Source organism: Eubalaena glacialis, chromosome X (genome assembly GCF_028564815.1).
Source record: "Eubalaena glacialis isolate mEubGla1 chromosome X, mEubGla1.1.hap2.+ XY, whole genome shotgun sequence".
Lineage (NCBI taxonomy): Eukaryota > Metazoa > Chordata > Mammalia > Artiodactyla > Balaenidae > Eubalaena > Eubalaena glacialis.
In genome coordinates this window covers 59,866,475-59,891,677 of record NC_083736.1, presented here as the reverse complement: position 1 = coordinate 59,891,677, position 25,203 = coordinate 59,866,475, and the positions used below count along the sequence as shown (strand labels likewise).

The 25,203-nt window shown below is 38.1% G+C and overlaps 1 protein-coding gene across 7 annotated transcripts in view; it reads right to left on the bottom strand.

Annotated features, from left to right (window-relative positions):
- HEPH (hephaestin) overlaps window positions 1-23,446 on the bottom strand; it is an 86,734-nt gene extending 63,288 nt beyond the window's left edge. For 5 of the 7 annotated variants that reach the window (XM_061179519.1, XM_061179520.1, XM_061179523.1 and 2 more), the window contains exons 1-8: window positions 23,247-23,446; window positions 16,586-16,831; window positions 14,730-14,974; window positions 13,539-13,751; window positions 12,630-12,812; window positions 11,314-11,568; window positions 8,927-9,095; window positions 7,638-7,774 (exon numbers count right to left, since the gene is read on the bottom strand). In XM_061179519.1, coding sequence (XP_061035502.1) covers window positions 7,638-7,774; window positions 8,927-9,095; window positions 11,314-11,568; window positions 12,630-12,812; window positions 13,539-13,751; window positions 14,730-14,974; window positions 16,586-16,827 — 1,444 coding nt within the window. In that variant the 5' untranslated portion in view covers window positions 16,828-16,831; window positions 23,247-23,446. The remainder of the gene's footprint in view (window positions 1-7,637; window positions 7,775-8,926; window positions 9,096-11,313; window positions 11,569-12,629; window positions 12,813-13,538; window positions 13,752-14,729; window positions 14,975-16,585; window positions 16,832-23,246) is intronic. The other 2 variants (XM_061179521.1, XM_061179522.1) reach the window with 2 other exon arrangements.
- Between the last annotated feature and the right edge of the window lie 1,757 nt (window positions 23,447-25,203).

Here is a 25,203-nt window from a genome sequence, read left to right as displayed (position 1 = left end):
GGGGATGGAAAAAGATATTACATGCAAATGGAAATCAAAATAAGTTGGAGTAGCGATAGTCATATCAGACAAAATACACTCTAAAATAAAGACTACTACAAGAGACAAGGAAGGACACTAGATAATGATCAAGGGATCAATCCAAGAAGAAGATATAACAATTGGAAATATTTATACACCCAACATAGGAGCAGCTCAATACATAAGGCAAATGCTAACAACTATAAAAGGGGGAATCGACAGTAACCCAATAATAGTAGGGGACTTTAACACCCCACTTTCACCAATGGACAGATCAACCAAAATGAAAACAAATAAGGAATCACAAACGTTAAATAATACATTTAACAAGATGGATTTAATTGATATTTATAGGACATTCCACCCAAAAACAACAGAATACACTTTCTTCTCAACTGCTCATTGAATGTTCTCCAGGATAGATCATATCTTGGGTCACAAATCAAGTCTTGTTAAATTTCAGAAAACTGAACTCATATCAAGTATCTTTTCTGACCACAACTCTATGAGACTAGATATAAATTACAGGAAAAAATGTGTAAAAATTACAAACACATGGAGGCTAAACAATACACTACTTAATAACAAAGAGATCGCTGAAAAAACCAAAGAGGAAATCAAGAAATACCTAGAAGCAAATGACAATGAAAACAAAATGACCCAAAACCTATGGATGCAGCAAAAGCAGTTCTAAGACGGAAGTTTATAGCAATACAATCCTACCTTAAGAAACAAGAAAAATAAACAACCTAACCTTACACCTAAAGCAATTAGAAAAAGAACCAAAAAAACCCCAAAAATTAGCAGAAGGAAAGAAATCATAAAGATCAGATCAGAAATAAATGAAAAAGTAGTGAAGGAAATGATAGCAAAGATCAATAAAAATAAAAGCTGGTTCTTTGAGAAGATAAACAAAATTGATAAACCATTAGCCAGACTCATCAAGATAAAAAGGGAGAGGACTCAAATCAATAGAAGTAGAAATGAAAAAGGACAAGTAACAACTGACACTGCAGAAATACAAAGGATCATGAGAGATTACTACAAGCAACTCTACGCCAATAAAATGGACAACCTGGAAGAAATGGAGAAATTCTTAGACAAGCACAACCTTCCGAGACTGAACCAGAAAGAAATAGAAAATATAAACAGACCAATCACAAGCACTGAAATTGAAACCATGATTAAAAATCTTCCAACAAAGTCCAAGACCAGATAGCTTCAAAGGCGAATTCTATCAAATATTTAGAGAAGAACTAACACCTATCCTTCTCAAATTCTTCCAAACTATAGCAGAGGGAGGAACACTCCCAAACTCATTCTACGAGGCCACCATCACCCTGATACAAAACCTGACAAAGATGCCACACACACACACACACAAAATACAGGCCAATATCACTGATGAACATAGATGCAAAAATCCTCAACAAAATACTAGCAAACAGAATCAAACAGCACATTAAAGGGATCATACACAATGATCAAGTGGGGTTTATCCTGGGAATGCAGGATTCTTCAATATATGCAAATCAATCAATGTGATACACCATATTAACAAACTGAAGGATAAAAATCATATGATAATCTCCATAGATGCAGAAAAATCTTTGACTAAGATCAACATCCATTTATGATAAAAACCCTCCAGAAAGTAGGCATACAGGGAACTTACCTCACCAAAATAAAGGCCATATATGACAAGCGCACAGCCAACATCATTCGCAATGGTGAAAAACTGAAACCATTTTGACTAAGATCAGGAACGAGACAAGGTTGCCCACTCTCACCACTATTATTCAACATAGTTTTCGAAGTTTTAGCCACAGCAATCAGAGAGGAAAAAGAAATAAAAGGAATCCAAATCGGAAAAGAAGAGATAAAACTGTCACTGTTTGCAGATGACATGATACTGTACATAGAGTATCCTTAAAATGCCACCAGAAAACTACAAGAGCTGATCAATGATTTGGTAAAGTAGCAGGATGTAAAATGGAGAGATATACCATATTCTTGGATTGGAAGAATCAACATTGTGAAAATGACTATACTACCCAAAGCAATCTACAGATTCAATGCAATCCCTATCAAACTACCAATGGCATTTTTCACAGAACTAGAAAAAAATTTTTCACAATTTGTATGGAAACACACAAGACCCCGAATAGCCAAAGCAATATTGAGAAAGAAAAAACCAAGCCAGAGGAATCAGGCTCCCTGACTTCAGACTATATTACAAAGCTACAGTAATCAAGACAGTATGGTACAGGCACAAAAGCAGAAATATAGATCAATGGAAGAGGATAGAAAGCCCAGAGATAAACCCACGGACATATGGTCACCTTATCTTTGACAAAGGGGACAAGAATATACAATGGAGAAAAGACAGCCTCTTCAATAAGTGGTGCTGGGAAAACTGGACAGCTACATGTAAAAGAATCAAATTAGAACACTCCTTATCACCATACACAAAAATAAACTCAAAATGGATTAAAGACCTAAATGTAAGGCCAGACACTATAAAAGTCTTAGAGGAAAACATAGGCATAACACTCTGTGACATACATCGCAGCAGATCCTTTTTGATCCACTTCCTAGAGAAATGGAAATAAAAATAAAAATAAACAAATGAGACCTAATGAAACTTAAATGCTTTTGCACAGCAAAGGAAACTATAAACAAGATGAAAAGACAACCCTCAGAATGGGAGAAAATATTTGCAAATGAAGCAACTGACAAAGGATTAATCTCCAAAATATACAAGCAACTCATGCAGCTCAACAGCAAAAAACCAAAACAACCCAATCTAAAAATGCGTAGAAGACCTAAATAGACATTTCTCCAAAGAAGATATACAGATTGCCAACAAACACATGAAAGGATGCTCAACATCACTAATCATTAGAGAAATGCAAATCAAAACTACAATGAGATATCACCTCACAACAGTCAGAATGGCCATCATCAAAAATCTACAAACAATAAATGCTGGAGAGGGTGTGGAGAAAAGGGAACCCTCTTGCACTGTTGGTGGGAATGTAAATTGATACAGCCACTCTGGAGAACAGTATGGAGGTTCCTTAAAAAACTAAAACTAGAACTATCATATGAGTCAGCAATCCCACTACTGAGCATATACCTTGAGAAAACCATAATTCAAAAATTGTCATATACCACAATGTTCATTGCAGCACTATTTACAAAAACCAGGACATGGTATCAACCTAAATATCCATCAATAGATGAATAGATAAAGACGATGTGGCACATATATACAATAGAATAATACTCAGCCATAAAAAGAAACGAAATTGAGATATTTGCAGTGAGGTGGATGGACATAGAGACTGTCATACAGTGTGAAATAAGTCAGAAAGAGAAAAACAAATACCATATGCTAACAAATATATATGGAATTAACAAAAATGGTTCTGAACCACTTAGGGGCAGGAGAGGAATAAAGACACAGACCTAGAGAATGGACTTGAGGGCATGGGGAGGTAGATGGGTAAGCTGGGTGAAGTGAGAGAGTAGCATGGACATATATACACTACCAAATGTAAAATATATAGCTAGTGGGAAGCAGCTGCATAGCACAGGGAGATCAGCTCGGTGCTTTGTGTCCCCCTGGAGTGGTTGGATAGGGAGGGTGGGAGGGAGATGCAAGTGGGAGTGGATATGGGGATATATGTATACATATAGCTGATTCAATTTGTTATACAGCAGCAACTAACACAACATTGTAAAGCAATTATACTCCAATAAACATGTTAAAAAAATCAATGAAACCAAAAGTGGTTCTTCAAAATGGTCAACAAAATTGAAAAATCTTTAGTTAGATGGAGTAAGAAAAAAGTACAGGATACTCAAATTACTAAAATCAGAAATGAAATTGGGGACATTACTACTGATTCTACAGAAGTAAAGAAAAAAACGTTTATAAGAGATTATATAAAAAATTATAAGAAATATTATTAAAAAGATTATAATTTGTTTGTAAATCAACAAATTGGAAAACCTAGATAAAATAGACAATTCCTAAAACAGAAAACCAACCAAGACTTAATCATAATGTAATAGAAAATCTGAAAGACCTATAAAGAGATTGAATCAGTCATCAAAAATCTGGGAACTAAGAATAGCCCTGGACCTGATGGCTTTACTCGTGAATTCTACTAAACATTTAAAGAACTAATACCAATTCTCAAATGTTCCCAAAAAAATTGTAGAGGAGGGAATACTTCCTAAATCATTCTATGAGGTCAGCATTACACTGATATCAAAGCCAGGCAAAGATATTACAAGAAAACCACACACCAATATTACTTATGAACACTGGTGTAAAAATCCTCAATGAAATACTAGTAAAACAAATTCAGTCGCATATTAAAAAGATTATACTGTAAAGTAATTATACTACAATAAAGATGTTAAAAAAATAAATAAAAATACATTCAATTCTTAAAAAAGCAAAACAAAAAAACAATTACACACCATGACTAAGTCGGCTTTATTCCTGGAATGCAGGAATGTTTCAACATACAAAAATTAATCAATGTAATATACTATGTTAACAAAATGAAGGGAAATAATGATCATGTTGATTGATGCAGAAAAAACACTGGACAAAATTCAACACCTTTTAATAATTAAAAAAAAAAAATCCAGAAACTAGGAATAGAAGGAGTCTACTTCTACATAATAAAAGCCATATATGAAAAACCCACAGCAAACATCATACTTGATGTTGAAAGACTAAAAAGTTTTCCTCTGAGATCAGGAAAAAGCAAGGATGCCTGCTTTTACCACTTGTATTCAACATATTACTGGGACTTCTAGCCAGATCAATTAGTCACGAAAAAGAAATAAAAGATATCCAAATTGGAGATGAAGAAGTAAAATTATCTCTGTTTGCAGATGATAAGATCTTTATCATACTTATTTAGAAAATCTTAAAGTGTCCAAAAAAAAACTGTTAGAATTAATGAATTAGGCAAAGTAGTAGGATACAAAATCAACACACAAAAGTCAGTTGCACTAACATTGAAAAATCTGAAAAAGAAATTACAAAAGCAATTCCATTTATAATACCATGAAAAAGAATAAAATACTTAGAATTTATTTAACCAAGGTTGTGAAAAACTTGTAGAATGAAAACTACAAAACATTGCTGAAATAAAATAGACATAAAAAAGGGAAACACATTGCATGTTCATAGATCAGAAGACAATATTGTTAAAATGTCAATACTACCTATAGATTCAGTGAAATTTCTATCAAAATCTCAATGATGATTTTGAAGAAGTGGAAAAACCCTTTCTAAAATTCATATGTAATCTCAAGGGACTCCAAACAGCAAAATAATCTTGGGGGAAAAAGAACAAACTAGAAAACATCACATTTCCTGCTTTTAAAACTTACTACAGAGCTATGGTAATTAAAACAGTGTAATATTGGCATAAAGACAGACATATAGACCAATGGAATAGTATAGAGAGCCCAGAAATAAACCCTTTCAGATATGAGGATAGTCTTTTAAACAAATGGTGCTGGAAAAACTGGATTTCGATATGCAAAAGAATGAAGTTGAACCCTTACTTAACACCATATGCAAAAATTAAATAAAAGTAGATCAAAGATCTAAATGTACCTAAAACAATACAACTCTTGTCAGTAAACATAGGGCAAAATATTCAGGACACTGGATTTGGCAATGATTTCTTGGCTATGACACCAAAGACACAGGTAACTAAAAAAAATAAACATATTGTATTTCATTAAAAAAATTTTTAAGTGTGCATCAAAAGACACTACCAACAGAGTGAAAAGGCAGCCCACAGAATGGGAGAAAATATTTGCAAATCATACATCTGACAGGGGATTAATATCCAGAATATATAGAGAACTCCTAAAACTCAACAACAAAAAAATTATCCAACTAAAGGTGCGCAAAGGACTTGAATAGACATTTTCCCAAAGAAGATATACAAACGGCCAATGGGCACATGGAAAGATGCTCAACGTCACTAATCATCAGTGAAATGCAAATCAAAACTACAATAAGCCAACTCCTCACACCCATTAGGATGGATACTATGAAAAAAATCAGAAAATAAGTGTTGCCAAGGATGTGTAGAAATTGGAACACTTATGCACTGTTGGTGGGATTGTAAAACGGTGCAGTCACTGTGGAAAACAGCATGGTGGTTCCTCAAAAAATTAAAACTAGAATTACCATAAGACCCAGCAATTCCATTTCTGTGTATATACCCAAAGTAATTGAAAGCATGTCTCAAAGAGACATTTGTACACCCATATTCATAGCAACATTATTCCAAACAGCTAAAATGTGGAAGCAAACCAAGTGTCCATTGATAGATGAGTGGATAAGCAAAACTACAATGGAAATTCTGCAATATACTACAACATGGATGGACCTTGAGGACATTATTCTAAGTGAAATGTCAGTCACAAAGAGACAAATATTGTAAAATTCCACTTATATGAGGTACTTAAGGTAGTCAAAATCATAGAGACAGAAAGTAGAATGGTGGTTGCCAAGCACTGGGGGGAGGGAAGAATGGGTAGTTATTTTTTAATGACTATAGTGCTTCAGTTTTACAAGATGAAAAGAGTTATGGAGATGGATGGTGGTGATGGCTGTGCAATGCTATGAATGCATTTAATACCATTGAACAGTGTATTTTAAAATGGTTAAGATGGCAAATTTTATGTTATGCATATTTTACTACAATAAAATATTGAAGAAAAACAAGGACTGGGGACAAATACTGAATACCAGCTAATGATAGCTCCTTACTACTCACCACCCACCCTCTTTCCCAAACCCAGGTGGGTTTCTGCTCCTTATATCTCCCTATCCAGCTAATGAAACAGCAATTGTCCATGTTCAGATCTCCTAAAATCAACTGGCACACACCTATCCCGAGAATATGGTCCATTACATTATTTCATTTTCAAAGTTTTCTCCCATCTGATCTATCTTATTTCCTGCTCTACTAAGTGACTAAGCCACACCCAACTTTCCTATAGTATTTCAGTGCTATACTGTGCTTTAGGCCTTCTAGATACCTTCTCTAAGGTCAGGCCCTAAGCTTTGTTCCACATCCCTCACCATAGCAAGCATGTATGCATGTCATGCCAATCTGCTCCTGGTCCCGTATTGCCAAGAACATGAACAGTCTTACTGCCTTATATAGCCCTTCAGAAATACAACTAGAGAATAACGTTTAAAAGTGTGATCTGTACAACACTGCTATCAGAAGATGTTCAATGAAAAAAAGGTTTCAGTAGTAAAGTAAATATAAGAAATGCTATATACTCTACTCCCATCTTGGAGATTCATGATGAACAAAAATAAATCCAAGGCTCTGGGAAGCCCTGCATCAAAGAACACTATTTGACTGTTTAACTTAGTGTTTTGCAGACACATTCAGACCTATAACCCTTTCTCACAAAACACTCATCTCTTGGGACTCACTTTGGGAAATGTTGGTCTAGAGTGCGTTTCTGAGCTGTCATCAGCCTCCAGTTTCTAAGCCCTTCCCAATTCTCTGGCTCTAGTCAATTAAATTCACAAGTTAAGGATTCCTCACCCAGGATTCCAAGATGCTTATCTTCCTCCAGCTGCACCTTTTCCTGGAATGTCTCATCTTGGAAGGCTTCATATCGAACTTTCCAGTAAGTACCCCCAATTCGACTGGAGCTCTTCTGGAAGAATTTATCTGAGCCACTGGCATATAAGGAGGCAAATTTCAAATGATTTAGCAATGTGTCAAATAGGTTTCCATCTCATCCTTTTTCTCATCAAGTTATGGATCTTTGTGATTAGGAAGGACCTCAGAGATCATCCAGGTTAACTTCCACCCACTGAAGGTATCTCCTCTGGTGACAACACAAATTAGCAATACACAGCTTCTGCTTGAGCCTTTCCAAGATCAGGGAACTCATTTTCAGAGAAAGCAATTCCTTTTACTGTTGTATAGAAATAGGCTGAAATCGTCTTGCTTGTAAGTTCTAGACACTGGGATCAGTTTTGTGCTCCAGAGTTAAGTAGTCTTACATCTGTCCTTAATCATCCTCAGGTACTCAAGATCCGTTCTTCCCTTAATCAATAATATCTTTCTTTCAAAAATGAAAACCCACTAACTTAGCAAGATCAGCTGCAGATTCTTAGAAGCCATGTTGACACCTAAGTGCCTACTTTCCTATGTTTTCTGCAGATTCATTCCATTATTTCCTACTGGAAGAATAAACATGATTGGGTGTCCTAGGATATTTCTCCATAAACTCTCTTAGTCATCTATCAAGTGCCTCTTTTGAAAAACCTTGAATCACTGATAGACCAGTGAGTCAGTATAACTTAAGGCCTAGCAACTGATTAGGGCACTAACCTTCTACTCTATCTTGCCCACATCTGAGTCATGGATGAGGCATGAGAATTTGGAGAAATTCCTCCAAAAGGATGAGCACAGAATGGCTACAGGCAGGTTGCTTCCCCTCTTCCTACACTTCTCAGAGTGCATTTTACACTTCAGCTTAAATGTCTCCTTCAGACTATGGTAAAGAAAGGAAGGAGCAAACAGGTAAATAATTAGTAAATTAGAGTTGGAGAAATGCAATTTTAAATGATCTGGTCCCACCTGGGCCTTCTTTTCTGCTTGGACTCTTTGTTGGGAATATGACATAACCATACAAAAAGCTTTATAGCTCCCCAAGAGCAAGCACTTCTGGGGACCACAAGAATTTGGCTATCAGTTGTGCCATGTAACTTCAGACAAACAATGATTGTGATCCCCAAGTGAAGTGAGAGATTTCTGAGAGGGGGTAATCGGTGTTTGTGGTTGGGCCCAGGAGTAGGGAGAGGGAATACACTACCTCTTACCTGCCTGGCTCCCTCAAGTTCTTCCCCGTACTCCCATCATGCCCCATTGGGCCGTAGTCCCATTGAATCTCATGGGCCTCAATGAAGTACTGCCGGACTTTGCCTGTGAGTAGGTTCATGGGAGGTGTCATGGAGCAAGACTTGATCTTGTAGAGTGCTTGCATGCCATCTGCAGGAAGAATATCATGGCTAGCTCCATTCCACCCAAAACATCTTCTACCCAGGTGACTCAGCTTTCTCCTTCTCCTAATGTTTCCCCCTTCCACCTTCCACTAGGCCTTTTACCCCTGCCTCCAAATGGGCTACTTTCTCTCATTCCTAAAGACCCTAGCTGGGAGAGAGGGAGCCCATGTGGGAAGTCAAATATCTCCACCTGCTCACCACCACTGACTCATTTACCAGATCCTTGCTCTTGCCTCTGCAAAATGCTTACATTGTAGCAACATCACAGAGCTTGAAGTCAAAATACCTGAGTTCAAGTCCAAGACTTATCCTTATCTATAGAACCTTAGGCAAGTCACTTCCTAGACCTGAGCTTAACCCCTGATTTGTAAATGGGGAGAATAGGGAAATCTACCACACTAGGCCCATGGGAGCATCAAATTTTAAAAAGAGGAATAAGTTATTTGTAAAGTGGGAAGCTCCCAAAGTAATGGAACATCATCTACACATGAAGAAGAAGCTTCACACTTGGGACTGTCAGGAAAATTTAGATTCTAAGTAGTGTTTCCAAATGCGGAAGATGTTACATTGAGGCATAATGGTAATGGATGATACTGTGTTATATTTGCTTGGCTAATTATAGAGGTCATTCAGGTACATTATCTCATTTGAGTCTCACAACATCCCAAGGAGATTTGAAATTTGAAATCAGAAATCCGAGGTATGAAGAAGGAGGAGATAAGGATATTCATTTTTGTTGAATGTGTACTATATGCCAGACCCTGTGTCAGGTGATTTACATGTTATCTCCTTCAATCCTCATAACTAGCCTATGAAGCAGACTTTTAATGTCCCCTTTTGAAGATTAAGAAAATTAAGGATCAGAGAGGTTAAGTAAATTGCCCAAGATTACATAACTAGTCAGAGGTAGAGTTGAAATTTAAGCGCCTATCTTTTAACTGCAAATTTGAGTACTCCTTTTCTTCTCTTGTATCCACGATCTTGGTCTCATCATTCCCCCGTCTCTAAGATTCAAAATCCCATTATCTCTCTGAAACCTCATTACAACTTTATATGGTAGGAATAATTATTGCAATCCTCATGAGGAAACATAGACTCAAAAAAGTGATATGTCTTATCAAAGGTAACTAACTGGTGGAACCAGGTTTTGAATCCAGGCTTGTCTGGCTCTAAGGCTTATGTTTGTTTCACTATTGCACTGCATCCCTAACCTCCATCCACATTCATACTCTCTTACTCAGGTACATTTGGTACTGAGGGAAGACCCTGGACAATGGAACATGAATACCTGGCTCCTATTGGGTCAAACTTACCATTCCAGAATCAATATCCCACCAGTCTATAATTCCTCACCTACTCAAATCCGCTTTCACATACTCACATATCACTTTCATGACATTCACTTGATTTACCATACTTCAAATAATTCTAGAAAGTGAGAGCTGAAGAAGATCTTAGAAACTATTTAAACCCAATCCCCATTATATATATATATATATATATATATATATATATATATATATATATATATATATATATATATATATATGGCAAATGAAGCATAGGAGTGGGAAGGGACTTTTCCAAAGTCACACAGTGATTTCTTCAGTTTTCCACAGAGCTGAGACAACTTGAACCTTCTAATCACCTACCTAATGCTCTTTCCATTGTCTCATAGGTTCCTCTGCTCCTCTGATGTTCCTCACTGCACAGGGCCATTACCTCAACCATTCTCCTTCTAAAAACCAAACCTTCTAAACCTATTGCTGTTGGATTCTAACTAGAGTGTCACCACTTGCCCACAATACTCCATGATCTCCTGAAGAAGACTTACTCTTCTTTAACTAATTACTCCTTCACTCCCTGTTCAATCAACAGCAAATACTATCAGGTCTTAATTCCTTAGAATTCTGAGCAAAAAAAAGGCAGCTTAAAAGTTCACTTATCCATTCCTATACCATCTTATGTTAGCGATGGGGAAGATGAAACTCAGAGAGCAATGCCCCAGGTCACCTTGCAATTTAATGGCTGAGCCAGGAAAGAACCTGGAATCCCAGAATTCTAGTCTAATGTTTGATCATTTATATCCAACTATCTCACCTGAAAGACCAATCTTATGTCTCCAGGCCAGAAACCCAGCCTCCTGATAACCATCACTGCTACCTACGTCCTGTATCTGAAAGATCAGAGATGTTGGATCTCACCTTGCAAGTGACTATTCACTTGACAGCTAATTAGCCAGGTGCCAGGTTCCTGGGGCACCATCTCAGCAGTCACAAAAGTGGCTGGAAAGATATGAGCCACATCAGTTCGGTGGCCTCGGATGGTCAGCATCTGTCCATGGAAGAAAGCTGTGTGGACATCTACCTCGTTGCCCATGCCAAACAAGTGCCAGGCCACACGCTTCTGTGCACACATGCTCAGATCTGGTAAGTTTCCAAAGACAAAGCCATTGATTGCTGCAAAAGAAAATATCAGAGTTAGGAAAGGACAGCCCAGTGAGAGAGGCCTTACCATCTGACAATAATAATAGATAACATTTAGATGAGGATTCAAAGAGCACACTGTGCTGACCATATGCATTATCTTATATAAATCTTACAAACATCCCTGGGAAATAGGCAGAATTCGCTGTTATTGTGGAAAAAATGTGAAAATCAAGGCTCAGAGAGCTAAAGTTACTTCTCTCCCAAGACCACAAATCTATTATGTGGTAGAGCCAGGATTCCAACCCAGCAATCTGAGGAAGCTTTCTAAGAAATGGAGTTTATTTTACAAATTTTCTTTCCATCTAAGACAATTTCCTTCTGAAATTTCCACAGGACAGTTGTCAAGTTAGCTAACTAATTATCATAGTTATTACAAGCAATTGGTATAAAACTAAGAGAAATTTGAGCTGTCCAAGCCATCCTTTGCATCTTTCCTCTGAGTTTTCACCTCCCCTTGTGACTCTTTCATTTTGAGCCCACCTCTGTCACCAAGTAAATCACTCCCATAAATAAACGAAAGCAAAATCACTTACTTTCATTTCTAAAATCAGTTATCTGTCCATGCCTCAGGCTTTCGCGCCTTTAGTTTGTTTTAAATTTAATTAAGATGGTCAACTCCCTTATGGGAAGTCATTTATCTTCTCTACAAAATGTGTAATTTTCACAGTTTGCATCCTTTTTAGAACAAAGAAATGTTAACTAATTATATCAGTAGGCAATCCTCACCAAAGTGACTTGAGCATATAGTATATGACTTTGGAGTTTAGAAAGCAGGGTACCTAATGGCAAGAGCATAGCCTACGCAGTCAGACATATCAGGGTTGGAATTTTAGCTGTGCCATTTATTTTCTGTGTACGCCTAGAGCCTCGGTTTCCTCATGAGTGAAACAGGGGAAAACCACCTACTGCTCACGGTCCTTGTGAGAATTAAAACGAACCAGGTATGTGAAAACATCCACCAAATGCTAGGCCCAGTGGAGACCCTCCATCAATGTTCACTGTCATAGTGTGGCCACATACTCCCAGCTTACCGTGCATCTTATTGCTCTCCTGAAAGGTCTCATCTTCTATGTCCACTGAGGCAGGGTCTGAGCAGTAAGTGGCAATGTTCTCATTGATATGCCAGCTAAGGTTCTCATCTATCACACTAAAGAGCAGGAAGAAATCATTGTCCACGTCCTGCCGCTGAGGAGGGGAGCTCCCATCCAGGGTTCCTAAGGAAAGTAAGAAAAGAGCCTTTAAAAACCTTCTTTCTTTAGCAACAGTAAGCTGTAAGGGGTACTCATAAGTAAAGAATAGAAAGAGAGGGGCCTTAAGAGTCTATCAGCAACAGAAAAGTAGATAGAGACTTCTGCTGCTAATTACTATTTCTAAATTCCCCACATGAAACCACCAATTCAGTTGAGCCTAGGACTTGAAGGTGAGGTACATAGGATCTAGAATAATTCCTTCCCACCATCCCTGCCTATGTCTTCAACTCAGGGCTTTGATCTAACCACACTCCTGTAACACACAGGTCTTCAGGCCTGACTACACCTTAAACATACCATATTTCAAACCAAACCCACAATCCTCCCAAAATTCTGATGACTACACTTTCAATCCTATCCAACAGACTATTAACACATACCTTACTCTTATGTAACTTGACTTCCATCATTACTAATTCGAGTTTTTTAAGTAAAATAAGAAAAAAAGAAAGTAGCAAAGTGTTTTTAAATATTTTGTTTCTGTTTTTTGCTTTGTTTTAGAAAAAAAAAGTAGTGAAATAGAAAAAACAGTGAAAAAGGGAGTTTGGCAGGATTTATTCCTACTAATAAACTAGGGTGCTAAATTAACACTCCCCAGGCTGCTGCTCAATATGTAGGTGAGTCAACAATATCACTGCTTCCCCTAGATATCCCAAACTGTATCTCACAGCTCACATTTGGGGCTTATACCTCTTTTACAAGTTATAAGGGGTCCAATGAGGCCAGTAGCAATGTCTCGTGGAGCATCTACATGAGAATGGTAGATCCAGGTGAGGCACGCTGGGTCAGCATCAGTAGGTGCATGGCTTTCTGGAATGGTCCAGTTGTAGATGTGGCTGCCTCCCGGGGGAACAGAGTCATCAGCTTTCAGCCAACCAGAGGAACCATCTGGATATAAGGATCCTAGAAAATGAAATTGCATATGCTTAGTCCCAGGGTGAGCGAGAAGGAGACTGGCAGATGTAGAAGTCTGGAGAGGGACGTATGGAATACCTAGTTCCAGTCTTGTGGAAGGTAGAGTTCTAAAGTTCAGCACAGTTTCCCTCACAACCTAAGGAAGGCACAGATTCAGGTAATATCTAGCCAAGAACCCTAGACTTCAAATCAACAGTGGGTAGAAAGGTAGCAGCCCCTGGGGAAGGAGCTATGACCATAGAAAGTGCTATACAGCCTAACCTAGTAATGCTCTAGTGCAAAGCCGATAACATGGAGGCAAGAGAGAAGAAAAAAGTCCCTTCCTTCAAGTACTCACTTTGAAAAACAGAAAGCAGACAATCACAGAATTTCTATCTAAAGGCAACTTAATGATCAATTGATCTATTCCCATTTTATGAAAGAGAAAACAGAGGAAAATAACTTGCCCACAGGGAGTTAATGGTCAAGTCAAGACCTTCTGAGTTTGCTCTCTATTCCCCTCACTCACCGTTGTGTCAGTACTATAGGCCATAGGGCCTGGGATAGTAGGAGATACAGATGAGTAAACCGATCTCCCTCTTAAGAAAAACAATGGGCCTTTTGGAAGACTGTGGCACAAGAATAATGCTCCCTTACATTCACAGAACACTCCTCTTTCCAAAACACAGTCAAATATCTTATGGAAATGCCATTCAAGTAATTCTTTGTGATAAAAGGTAAATTGAATCTCTACATTCTTAATGAAGAATTTGAGGTTCAGAGAGGGACAATGACTTGCCCAAAGTGACACAGTGTGTGAATAGCAGAACTGATAACAGTACCCAGCCATATTTTCTCTGAGGAGAGTCCTTGCCACCTCAGATCAAAAAGGAACACTATCTTCATTCCCAGCTCCTCTCTCTCAGATGGCAATAAAGAAAAAGGTATATTTGTTGCAGGTAGGAGAAAAAGGATGGGCTGATTTACCTTCTGAGTCTTTCTCATAGAAAACGCCATGGGGGTGGATTGTGTAGGGACGAGTGGCAAAATTCTTCAGGTGGATAAGAATGATATCTCCCACCTCAGCCTTCAACACTGGCCCCAGGAAACCCAGCCAGGCTGGCTGAACCATTTCATCCATGTATGAACCATCCCTGTATTCCTTGTAGATGGTCTTCTTGTAGCTGCTCCCTATTCGGTTCTTGTCAGACTTCAGGAAGTTGGAAGCTACTCTGGGAAGGAAGGAAAGAGAAAGTCACAATTTTGCCTTTTTTCCAGAGGTGGCTGACCAAAAAGTGTTCATCTTTGTTTAGGGCAAAACAAGAGGAAATGGGATTGTACTGATCAAAACATGAAAGCTTTACGTTAGAATCTAATTGTTAGACAATGAGAAGTATTAAGTTAAAGCATATGAATTTGCTGATATTTGAGCAATTTTAACCTACAAAATAGACAATTTCACTCAGTAAAGCCTAATATATAATAATGGGGAGGCAACCAACTATGGACAGACTCTTTAAGTGATCAACTCCCTATCCAGGTGGCCTAACTTAGTGTTGCCCTGCTTTATATGGGAAGTCTTATAGCATAGTGGTTAAGTTCACAAACTCTGGAGCCAGGAAGTTTCAATTAAATGCCAATATTGCCATTTCCAAATCTGTAGGACTTTGAGCAGGTTACTTAACTTCTCTGTGCATAATTTCTCCATCTGTAAAATGGAGATAACCATGGTACCACTTTTTACTGGTGACTAAAATAATTAAAATACATAAAGAGTTTAGAAAAGTGCCTGGAAAATAGTAAAAACTTAATAAATGTTAACTATTACTTCAAAGTATTGGAGAAGGGGATAACAAAGTTATCCCTCAAAGATACTTTTAATACAGACTCTGTGACTCCAAAACTAGATGAGTAGAAAAATGGTTTGTTAAAAAAGAGAGCTGTTTTTCTTACTCTAATTCTTCCTAGAGAGCTCTGAGATGTTACAGTCAACTTTGTAAAACTCTGAGGCTTTGGAGAGACAAAGCAATTCATGATCACAAAAGATTTTTTAATACATTAATTCGATTTTTTCAATGGGCATTTGTGGAACACCTGCAAAGCTCTAAGATCAAGAAAGGTTAATCCTGTGGGATCTGTGAGAGGCAGAATGGTGAGAAGAGTACCAGCTTTGCATCCACATTACCCAGGTTCAAATCCTACCTCTCTGTTTACTAGCTGTTGGACCTGGGTAAGTCACTTGATCTCCCTGAGCCTCAGTTTTCTCATCTATAAGATGAGAATATTCATACTCACCTCCTAAAGTTTCTGTAAGAATTAGGTGGGACAAAGTATATAAATTTCTAGTATGGTACCTGTCACAAAGTGTTACATAAGTGATAGCTATTGCTGTTCTTTCCTTGATTCTAAGGCTGATCTTATTTTTTCACATTTTTACATATCTTAAATCAGTATAGTTCCATTGAACTATGGCAGCATACATATACTACACACATCTTACAAACACTGTATATATATCATGTTTCTTTCTTGTTCAAAAGCTAAATACCTATTATTAAAACAGCATTGCGGATATCACCTTAGAACCAAGGCAATATGGAATGACCTTTAGGACGCTAAAAGTACTTAGGCACCTCACTGTGGAAAAGCGAACTCCATATGGGATACTGGCTCCTGAGTCAACTAGTCGTCTTCTCAGGAAATGTATCACTGGGCTTATGGCCCAGAGAGATCAGGAGCTGGCTGCAACCACACCCCGGAGAAAGGTCTTCAAGAGCTACCTATTGACCTCAAGAGTGCCCCTCCCTAACTCCATCTCTAATTCCACAAGAGATTAAACCTACGTGTCACTGTCCAGAGGCTGGTTCGTGATGACATTCCTTCCCTTAGGAGCATAGTTCCACTGCACGTCCTGGATGCCCAGATAGTAGACTCTAGTGGCCCCATCAGTCAGTCGGGGCCACAAGGGTTGCACGAACAGCAGAGCCCATAGAAGATGGCCTGGCTCCATGGCCCACATTACTCTGGGAAACAGGCAAATGAATAGCTGCCGGTATAGAAGAAAGAGAACAAAGGGGCTTTGCATGCGTCTGGAAAAGTAAAGAGGCAAGAGCCAGACTGAGTGACTGAGAAAACAAAAACCGATTAGCCTAGAATCTCTGCCTTACCTGTTTCCTTTCAACAAGTGTTCAAGGATCTCTACACATTGGACTTTGGAGGGCAAAGTTAAAAATCACTTGTACTGACAATTGTGTATCACTTTCTTCAGAAGAGAAATCTGGATCCATTTTCTTCAGCAATGTAGAAAGAAGAATATACTCTGGCCCAAAAATTAGGAAACAGGCATCAGTAGCCCGATTGAGCCACTGACTCACTCGGTACCCAAATCAGGTCACTAATTCTCCCTGTGTCTCTGTTTTCACCATTGCCACTTTCCATCCTCTATGAACTGTGTTTAAAAACAAATGAGAATTCACCAAAATACATTTATTAGAATGTTCATAGACCCAAACTGAAAACAGTCAATATGTCCATGAACACTATAATGGATGAGTAGATGATATTTTATTCATATAATGGAATTCTATATAGCAATGGTAATGAGCAAACTAACACTATACATGAAAATATGGATGCTTCTCACAAATACAATGGTGCAGAAAGAAACCAGACACAAAGGGTACATATTATATGATTTCATTTATATAAAGTACAGAATCAGGCAAAACTAATCTATGCTGTTAGAAGCCAGGATAATGTTTTCTCTTAAGGTAGGGATCAGTGACTAGTAAGGCAGAGGAGGAAGGCTTCTAGGAAATGTTCTGTTTCTTGATTTACTTACTGGTTACATGGGTACGTTCAGTTTGTGAAAATACACTGAGCTGTGAACTTAGCACATTTATCAGAAGAAATGTTCTCTGCTGGTTCTCTGCCATGCACAAATCCATTTAATGTGTCCAATCTTGAGTCAGAGTTAGAACTAAGCTTCTAACCTTTCATTCTGATACATCAGCCAGGCAGTTAGACTTTTGGGGGCTGATATGAAGCACTCAGTCATACTATACACAGCTACAGTCAATCCCAGAAACACAGGCGACATAACATAAACACAAATATACATACATTTGCATATACATAGACACATGCAGTCTTATCTAAAAGCAGAGATGCAGACACTTTCATCCACACTAGAACCACAGTGTCACACAGAACCTTAGTCACTTTCAAAATAATAATAATAATAATAATAATAACCTACAATGGAAAAGAATCTGAAAAAGTATATATATATATATAACTGAATCACTTTACTGTACACCAGAAACAAACACAACATTGTAAATCAACTATGCTTCAATTAAAAAAATAATAAAAATCAATATTTATAGTGTGTGCATGACATGTCAGACATTGTTCTAAGTGCTTTACAGATTAAATCATTCAATCCTCACAGCAACACTATGAAGCAGATGCCATTATTATCCCCATATTATAGAAGGAGAAACCGCAGAACAGCAATATAAGATAATTTGTCCAAGTTTACCTAGTTAACAATCGGTAGAGTTGGGTTGTGAGCTCAAGGAAGTATGGGTCCAGTGTCTATGTTTTTTTTTTTTTCAATTGAAGTATAGGTGACTTACTATATTATGTTAGTTTCAGGTATACATGTTCTTAATTACCATGCTATACTACTTTTCACAAAATATACTTGCACACACAGAAAACATGTACAGACATATCTTGTTTTATTGTGCTTCACTTTATTTCACTTCACAGACATTGTGTTTTTTACAAATTGAAGGTTTGTGGCAATTCTGTATTGTCAGATGATGTTTAGCACTTTTTAGCAATAAAATATTTTTAAATTCAGGTATGTACATTTTTAAAGATGTAATACTATTACACACTTAATAGACTACATTATAATATAAAGATAACTTTTACATGCACTAGGAAACCAAAAAATTGTGTGAAGATTTATTACGATATTAACTTTATTGCAGTAGTTTGGAACCAAACCCACAATATCTCCAAGATATGCTTGTATATGCCTATAGCTATAGTTATATCTGAGAAAACCCCATACATTCTGAAACATGCAATCATATGTAGTTATGATCACTTCCAGAAACAGACACATATATTCATATGGGCAGAGATACATCTAATCAATATCATTCATGATGATGATAATAATGATGGTAACTATCATTCATGGAGAAATTACTACACACTAAATGTGATGCTCACTTTTTTTTAATATATAAATTATTTCACTAAATCCTCAACCTAAGCACATGATATTAGGGACGATTAATCAAAAATAGAAAATCAAAAATATGCACAGACTCACATGTGGATAGGAAATCCCCAGTTATTTACCCTGATTGATAAACAGAACTATAGATTTCCCTACATACTCTCAGACCCCTCCACACAAAGTAGTGGCCCAAGTGTGTAATCCCCAGTCTTCATATGACATTTGGAAGAAAGCCCTTGATAAGTGGGAGGACCTGTTCTTGGATTCCTCTTCCTAAAACCTGGCTTTCCTACTGACCAATTGTGTAGACTTGGGTGATATTTAGCCACTCTGGACCTGTTTTCCTATCTATAAAATATATCTAATAATATAAGCCTTGGAGAAGTAAATTAGAAAACTTGCATGAAAAGGCCCCAGTACAATTAGTGTTTAGAACATAACAGACAGTAAATGTTGGTTTTCTTCCTCTTCCTTCTCCCTCCTGGTGACAGTTTGTTAATTTATCCTTACTGTCTCCCACACATCTTATGTTCTATATTTCAACTCTAAGGGCTAACTTAAATCCTAACTGCTCCAGAAGGCCCCCTCTAGCCTTTCCATATCACTGTCCTCTGAAGAACTATTTACTCTCTATAACACCCAAATACATGAAGTCAAACTTTGTATTATTATTATCTTTGTCTCATAAGCTGCCTCATGAACTGTCTTTATTTGCCAGATTGGGCTATAAACTCCTTGAGCATGGATGTCACATCTTAGAGGTCTTTGTGTATCTACTGGCAGATATGGTGACGGGGGTCCTGTAGGTGTAACATAAACAGCTACTGCTAAAGTGACATAAAACAACATAGACATACATTTTCCCACCAGTTGACTTTAGTCAGGTTCGCCACTGGTTCAAAGAGTGACCTTAGTGAGCCCCAGTTTTCTCATCTATAATATAATAGAGCTGGACTATAACTTACTTTTGGGGGCTCATGGATCTTTGGGAATATAATGAAATGCAAAAACACAGAACTACAAAAATGCTTTATATAAAGAGCTCTCAAAGAGTCTTTCTAGCTCTCACATTCACTGATGAAATACAGGTGCATTCACATGCACCAACATATAGTACCACATATGGATACACAAATAGCATGTCCTCAGCAAGGAGGGAGTGTCCTTGATTCAATGAGAATCTGAATGCAACATGCACCTCCTTCAAGCTTCCTTATCAGAGAGGTGTCAGCAAGGCTGTTGTGCCTTAAACTCACATAGAGAGAAAACTGTCCCAGGTAAGAGTTCCACAATTGAAGAAGCACATGGTTAACTTGGATATATTCCCAGAAGAGACTGGTATAGAACTTCTGCAGTAAATGAAAAAGCATTCAAAGGGTGACTAATGACCAAAAGGACTAGACAATAGAACCTGGGAAAAAATGCAACTTAGCATTTGCCTAGCACTTTCCACTGTACAGTATGTCTTTCATATCTTCCATATTATTTAATTCTCACATTCTTGTGAGATAAGGATTTTCTTCCCCATTTTACATTGAGGACACAGGCTTTGGAATCGGACTGCCTAAAGAAATCCTGGCTTCGGTTTTCCTAGCTGTGTGACTTGATAAACTGCTTCACTTCTCTAGCCATAGTGTCTTCATCTTTGAAATAGAATTAATATTATTTGCTACATCTCAGAGTAGTTGTGAGGATTAAATGAATTAAGATCTGTAAATGAATAGAACACAAATAAGTACTCAAGTGCACAAGAGATCAAAAAGTATTAGTGGCTCTGATTATTAAAGACAAGGAAATAGCTTTAGAAATGAAAATTGCCAGAATCACAAAGCTTTAACATTTTATGGAAAGCCATAACACATACACACTCATAAGTTCCTATATACAATAGCACATTGTAAGCATATAGGCACATGTATATGGCTGAGATTAATTTCTTTGAAAGGAAAATGATATATGAAAAGAACCAGAACTTTTGAGTCAGATAAACTTAGGTTTGAGTACTGTTTTCAGCTGTGTTTGAAAGAAATAGCACCAAGGACTTAGTAGGTATCTGATAAGTTTTCATTTCTTCTAGTCACTAACTTCCCTTTTTATTCCCAAAGCTGCATTTGTTGTTGCTACTTTTATTGTTGTTTTTTTAAACTTGGTTTATCATTATAAAACAGAAGAAAGGGAAAGCCCATAACATTCTTTTAGAATCACTTGGATATTTCATGGTAAAATTGAAAGTCTTTAGACTCTAGAAAAATAGATTCTAGTTCTGAATTCATCATTTATTAGTTGTATGACATGGAGCAAGTCACCTAGTTTTTTGAGCCTTGATTTCCTCATCTCTTAGATGGAGATAATCTCTGCTTTGGACTCCCTATTAGTTTGCTATGAAGAGAAAATGAGATGAAGAATTTGAAAGCCCTACATAAACTTTTCACTTGGACAGGGCTATTTTTTCTCATCTGAGCCCACAGGAGGAGGTCTTATAGAAAGGCCAGACTGAGGAGGAAAAATAAAAGGGAAAGGTAAAAGGAGAAATGAAATAAGGTGAGCAAGAATCCTGGAGGAAAGTAAAAAAAGAGGGCAGAAGGAAGAGGTGCTCAAAGGAGGAGAGAGAAAGAGAGAGAGAGAGAGAAGGGATTTCTGGGATACTTCTAATTAGACATAGTTTAGTCAGTATACACTGAGACTAGTCAAAACTTCCTTTCCTGGCATCCCAATGTTACCTGGGCCTGGTCCCCATCATCCATGACAGTTTGCATCACTGTTTTCCCTAGAATTTGCAAGTTGTTCCTTTAATGAGACAATGCTCTTTTCTCTCTGAGTTTGAATAGACTGGCCTGGACAGGCTCATCCTAGACAAAGGATCACTCAGCTGGACACAGAAATGCTGAGCTATCCTTGAGGTTTTATCTCCAATTTCAGAAGTCTTACTAATAGAACCCTCCATCAAGATTGACCTTTTGGTCCTCCACTTTCTTAATGCTGTGTGGCTTTTTCTTTACCTTGTGACTCAAAATAGGGGATTTTCTCACCTTCAGTGGGTATGGGACTTTACTGGAAGGGAAAATGGGGAGAGTGTTTAAAGTCTCAAAAGAGTAGTACAAGTACAATTTGTATAATTTTAAAATCATTATCACTGTATCTTAGTATGTCAGAGATGGGAAAATGGAGGCCCACAGAGGAAGAGACTCACCTGAAGTCCTGAGAGCTAGTACTAGAACCTAAGAGCCTCTAGCCTGGCAATCATGTCCAGTATATTATCACCATACTGTTCCTGGGACAATATGATTTCACTACATATTTGCATTTGTATTAAGGAGGTTTCTTTATTTCCTCACACCCCAGTTGTGGTATAATAGAAAGTATACTGATTTGAAACTAGAAGATCTGGATTCAAATTCTCTTTCTTGCCTGTAATAGCTATGTGACCTTTCAACAAGTCACTTTCACCTATTTGAGCCTCAGTTTTCTCATCCAAAATTGGGGATAATATTTATTTCACAAGATTGTTTTGAGGCTCAAACAAAATAATGGATATATGAGCCCCTAGCAAAGGACTTAGAATACAGTAGATGCTCAGTAAAAAACTGAATATATTTTAGATACATACATCCATAAATACCTTTAGAAACTATATTTTTTCAATCCCTGATGTGACATATAGAAAACTGAGACCAGAGAGATGAAGGGGCTTGCTCAAAGTCAAGTAGCCAGTTACTGGCAAAGCCAGAATTTGAACCCATATTTTCTAAAATATTTCTTCTACTTAGGCACTAAGTGTGAGAAATAATTCAGATTTTAAGCTGATAGCTTAGTTCAACTATAATTTATTGCCTTACTCTGTGCCAATCTGGATCTCAAAGTATGAAACTAAATGATCATTTTTAAGTGCTTGAGCTTCCCATTTATGTAGTCCTCAGATCCATTACCTCAATAAACACCACAAACTGTGAGACAGAAAATGAGCACACTATTTCAACAGGAAAATTAACTACTCTCTACAACTCCAGGATCGTCTCTGAAACAGCTGAGACAGTGTGGTCCTGGCCATTTTGGTGAGAGGAACAAAGAGAGTGTATTGTCCACTTTAACTTTCCTGCACACCAAGCCATGCTTCCTCCAACTTCTCAGCCACTGACTTTCTCTTCTAGTGGCCCAAGATTCCCCTAAACCAAGCTGAATAAAGGTTTTCTTCAAAGAAAGGGAGGCAAGGTAGGGTTTAGAAAGAGAGGGGAAAAAAAGCTTACCTTTGCTGCAGAAAACACTTCCATATTCATGTCAGTGGCCTAGTTATGCTAAGCTGCAGACCCCAGCATGAGTCTGCCAGCCCTGCTCAGTCTGTATCCTGGGTTAGAGAGCCTTTCTCATAAATAAAGTCCGGGGCTCCAATTTGGCTGGTGTTACTGGGGAGGGGTGAATGGAGGCTAGGGCAGTTCTGGGTGCCCTCTTTTCCAGAAACTAAACTGCTGGAATGTCTTGTTCCGGGCCTGGTTTGGTACAAAACCCGGGACGGTTCTTTGACCATATCCGGTGTTTTCCAAATCCCGGTTAGGATCTCCAGAGGAATTACAAGAGGGTGGGCTGCACTTCTCTTATCTCAGCTTGCTGGTTGGTATTTGCTGAGAGGGGGGAGGAAATGCACTGTCAGTGTAGCCAGTCAAAGCTCACAGGAGGATTCCAACAGCCTCATTTAAGAAATAGGGCCCTCTGCAAGGGTTGCAAGATGTGAAAAGAGCTCCCATCCCCATCAACATTTTCCCTTGTTGTGAAGTACAGTTATCAGCCCTCCTAATATTCTGAGGCCATGGTTGTTTGGTAATAGAGAAAAGTAAAACTGGTAATAAAACAAAGAGCTTTCTACATGCCAGTCCCTATGTTAACCACTTTTCATGCATTCTCTCATTTAAGTTCCACAATTATTCTGTGAAATGAATATGCTAATTCTCCTTATTTTACAGCTGAAGGAAAGCAGGCTCTGCGAGAGAAAGTAACAGTTCAAAGTCAAACAATTAAGAAGTAAAAGGGGGGGGGGCGGATTTTACTGGGTCTGTCTAGACTCTTAGCCACCACACTACCACACTGTGCTACTTCAGGGAGAAACACAGAGAGCCCTTTTGCAATGAAGGAAGTGACTTCACAGTTATTGAGTACCTGCTGTCCACCAGTCACTGCTAGATTTTTTTAAATGTACATAAACTCTGCCTCTGCCGTTTTTAGCAGCTCCTAGAGTGAAACCTCAGGGCTGTATTACTCACATTTTCCATCGAGGAGACCGTATGTAGCTACAAGATAGCCTGGATTAACATAGGTCAACATCCTAAAAACTAAGAAGACCCAGAAGAATTGGAAATATTAAATTAAAAAAAAGGAACTAATAAAAATAGCAAAACGGGGCTCAAAATTTCTGGGTGAAGCTGGAGTCTGGATTTGTTTAAAACCAGAGGACATCTTTGTTCCTGTTAGAAAGAGACGGTAATGAAAAATCACTGGTCTGAGTCAAGCGACCTAGGTTCCAACCCCAGCTTGCTCTTGCAGTAATCAGCTATGTGGCATTGGCTCAGGCCCTTCTCTTCTTTGGGCCTCAGTCTTTCCATTTGTACAATGAGGGCCTTAAACTAGATAAGGACCCTCTCAGCTCTATAAATTTACATATCTAGGATTCCATGAAGAAGGCACATTCTTGATATTAAGAGTAGAAGAAAAAGAGGTTTTAAAGATGAAAAGTGTAAGAAAAGAATGGGTGCAGAGTAATTCGTGGAGAAAAGGTAGAGAACTCCATGCCTCTTTAGAAAGGACTGCATCTACCCACCAGAACGAGGTATAGGAAGGAGAAAGGTATGATGGCAGTTCCACCACCTAGTATCCTTACTTTGTGATGAGGTAATCTTGGCTAGGAGCAGATGTTGTTCCCCAGGCAGTCTCAACACATTTTTCTCTCCTGGATTTAAAGTGTCTGGAGCAGGGTCAAGGGAGGAGGAGTTTCAAAGACTGAGCCAGTGGGGCAAAGTCTGGGTCATAAACCAATGGACGTGCTTAAAGGTGCCTAGACATTTAGGAGCTGCCCCCACAGACTGCACCCCAGGCTAACCCAAGTAGAAGCACCAGTAGGAAGAAGGCAGGAAGCACAGTTCTTCAGCTCCTTCAGAAATTATCAGTGATCAAGGGAAGCTGGATCAGGCCACAGCAGCCCCTGGGACGATCTGT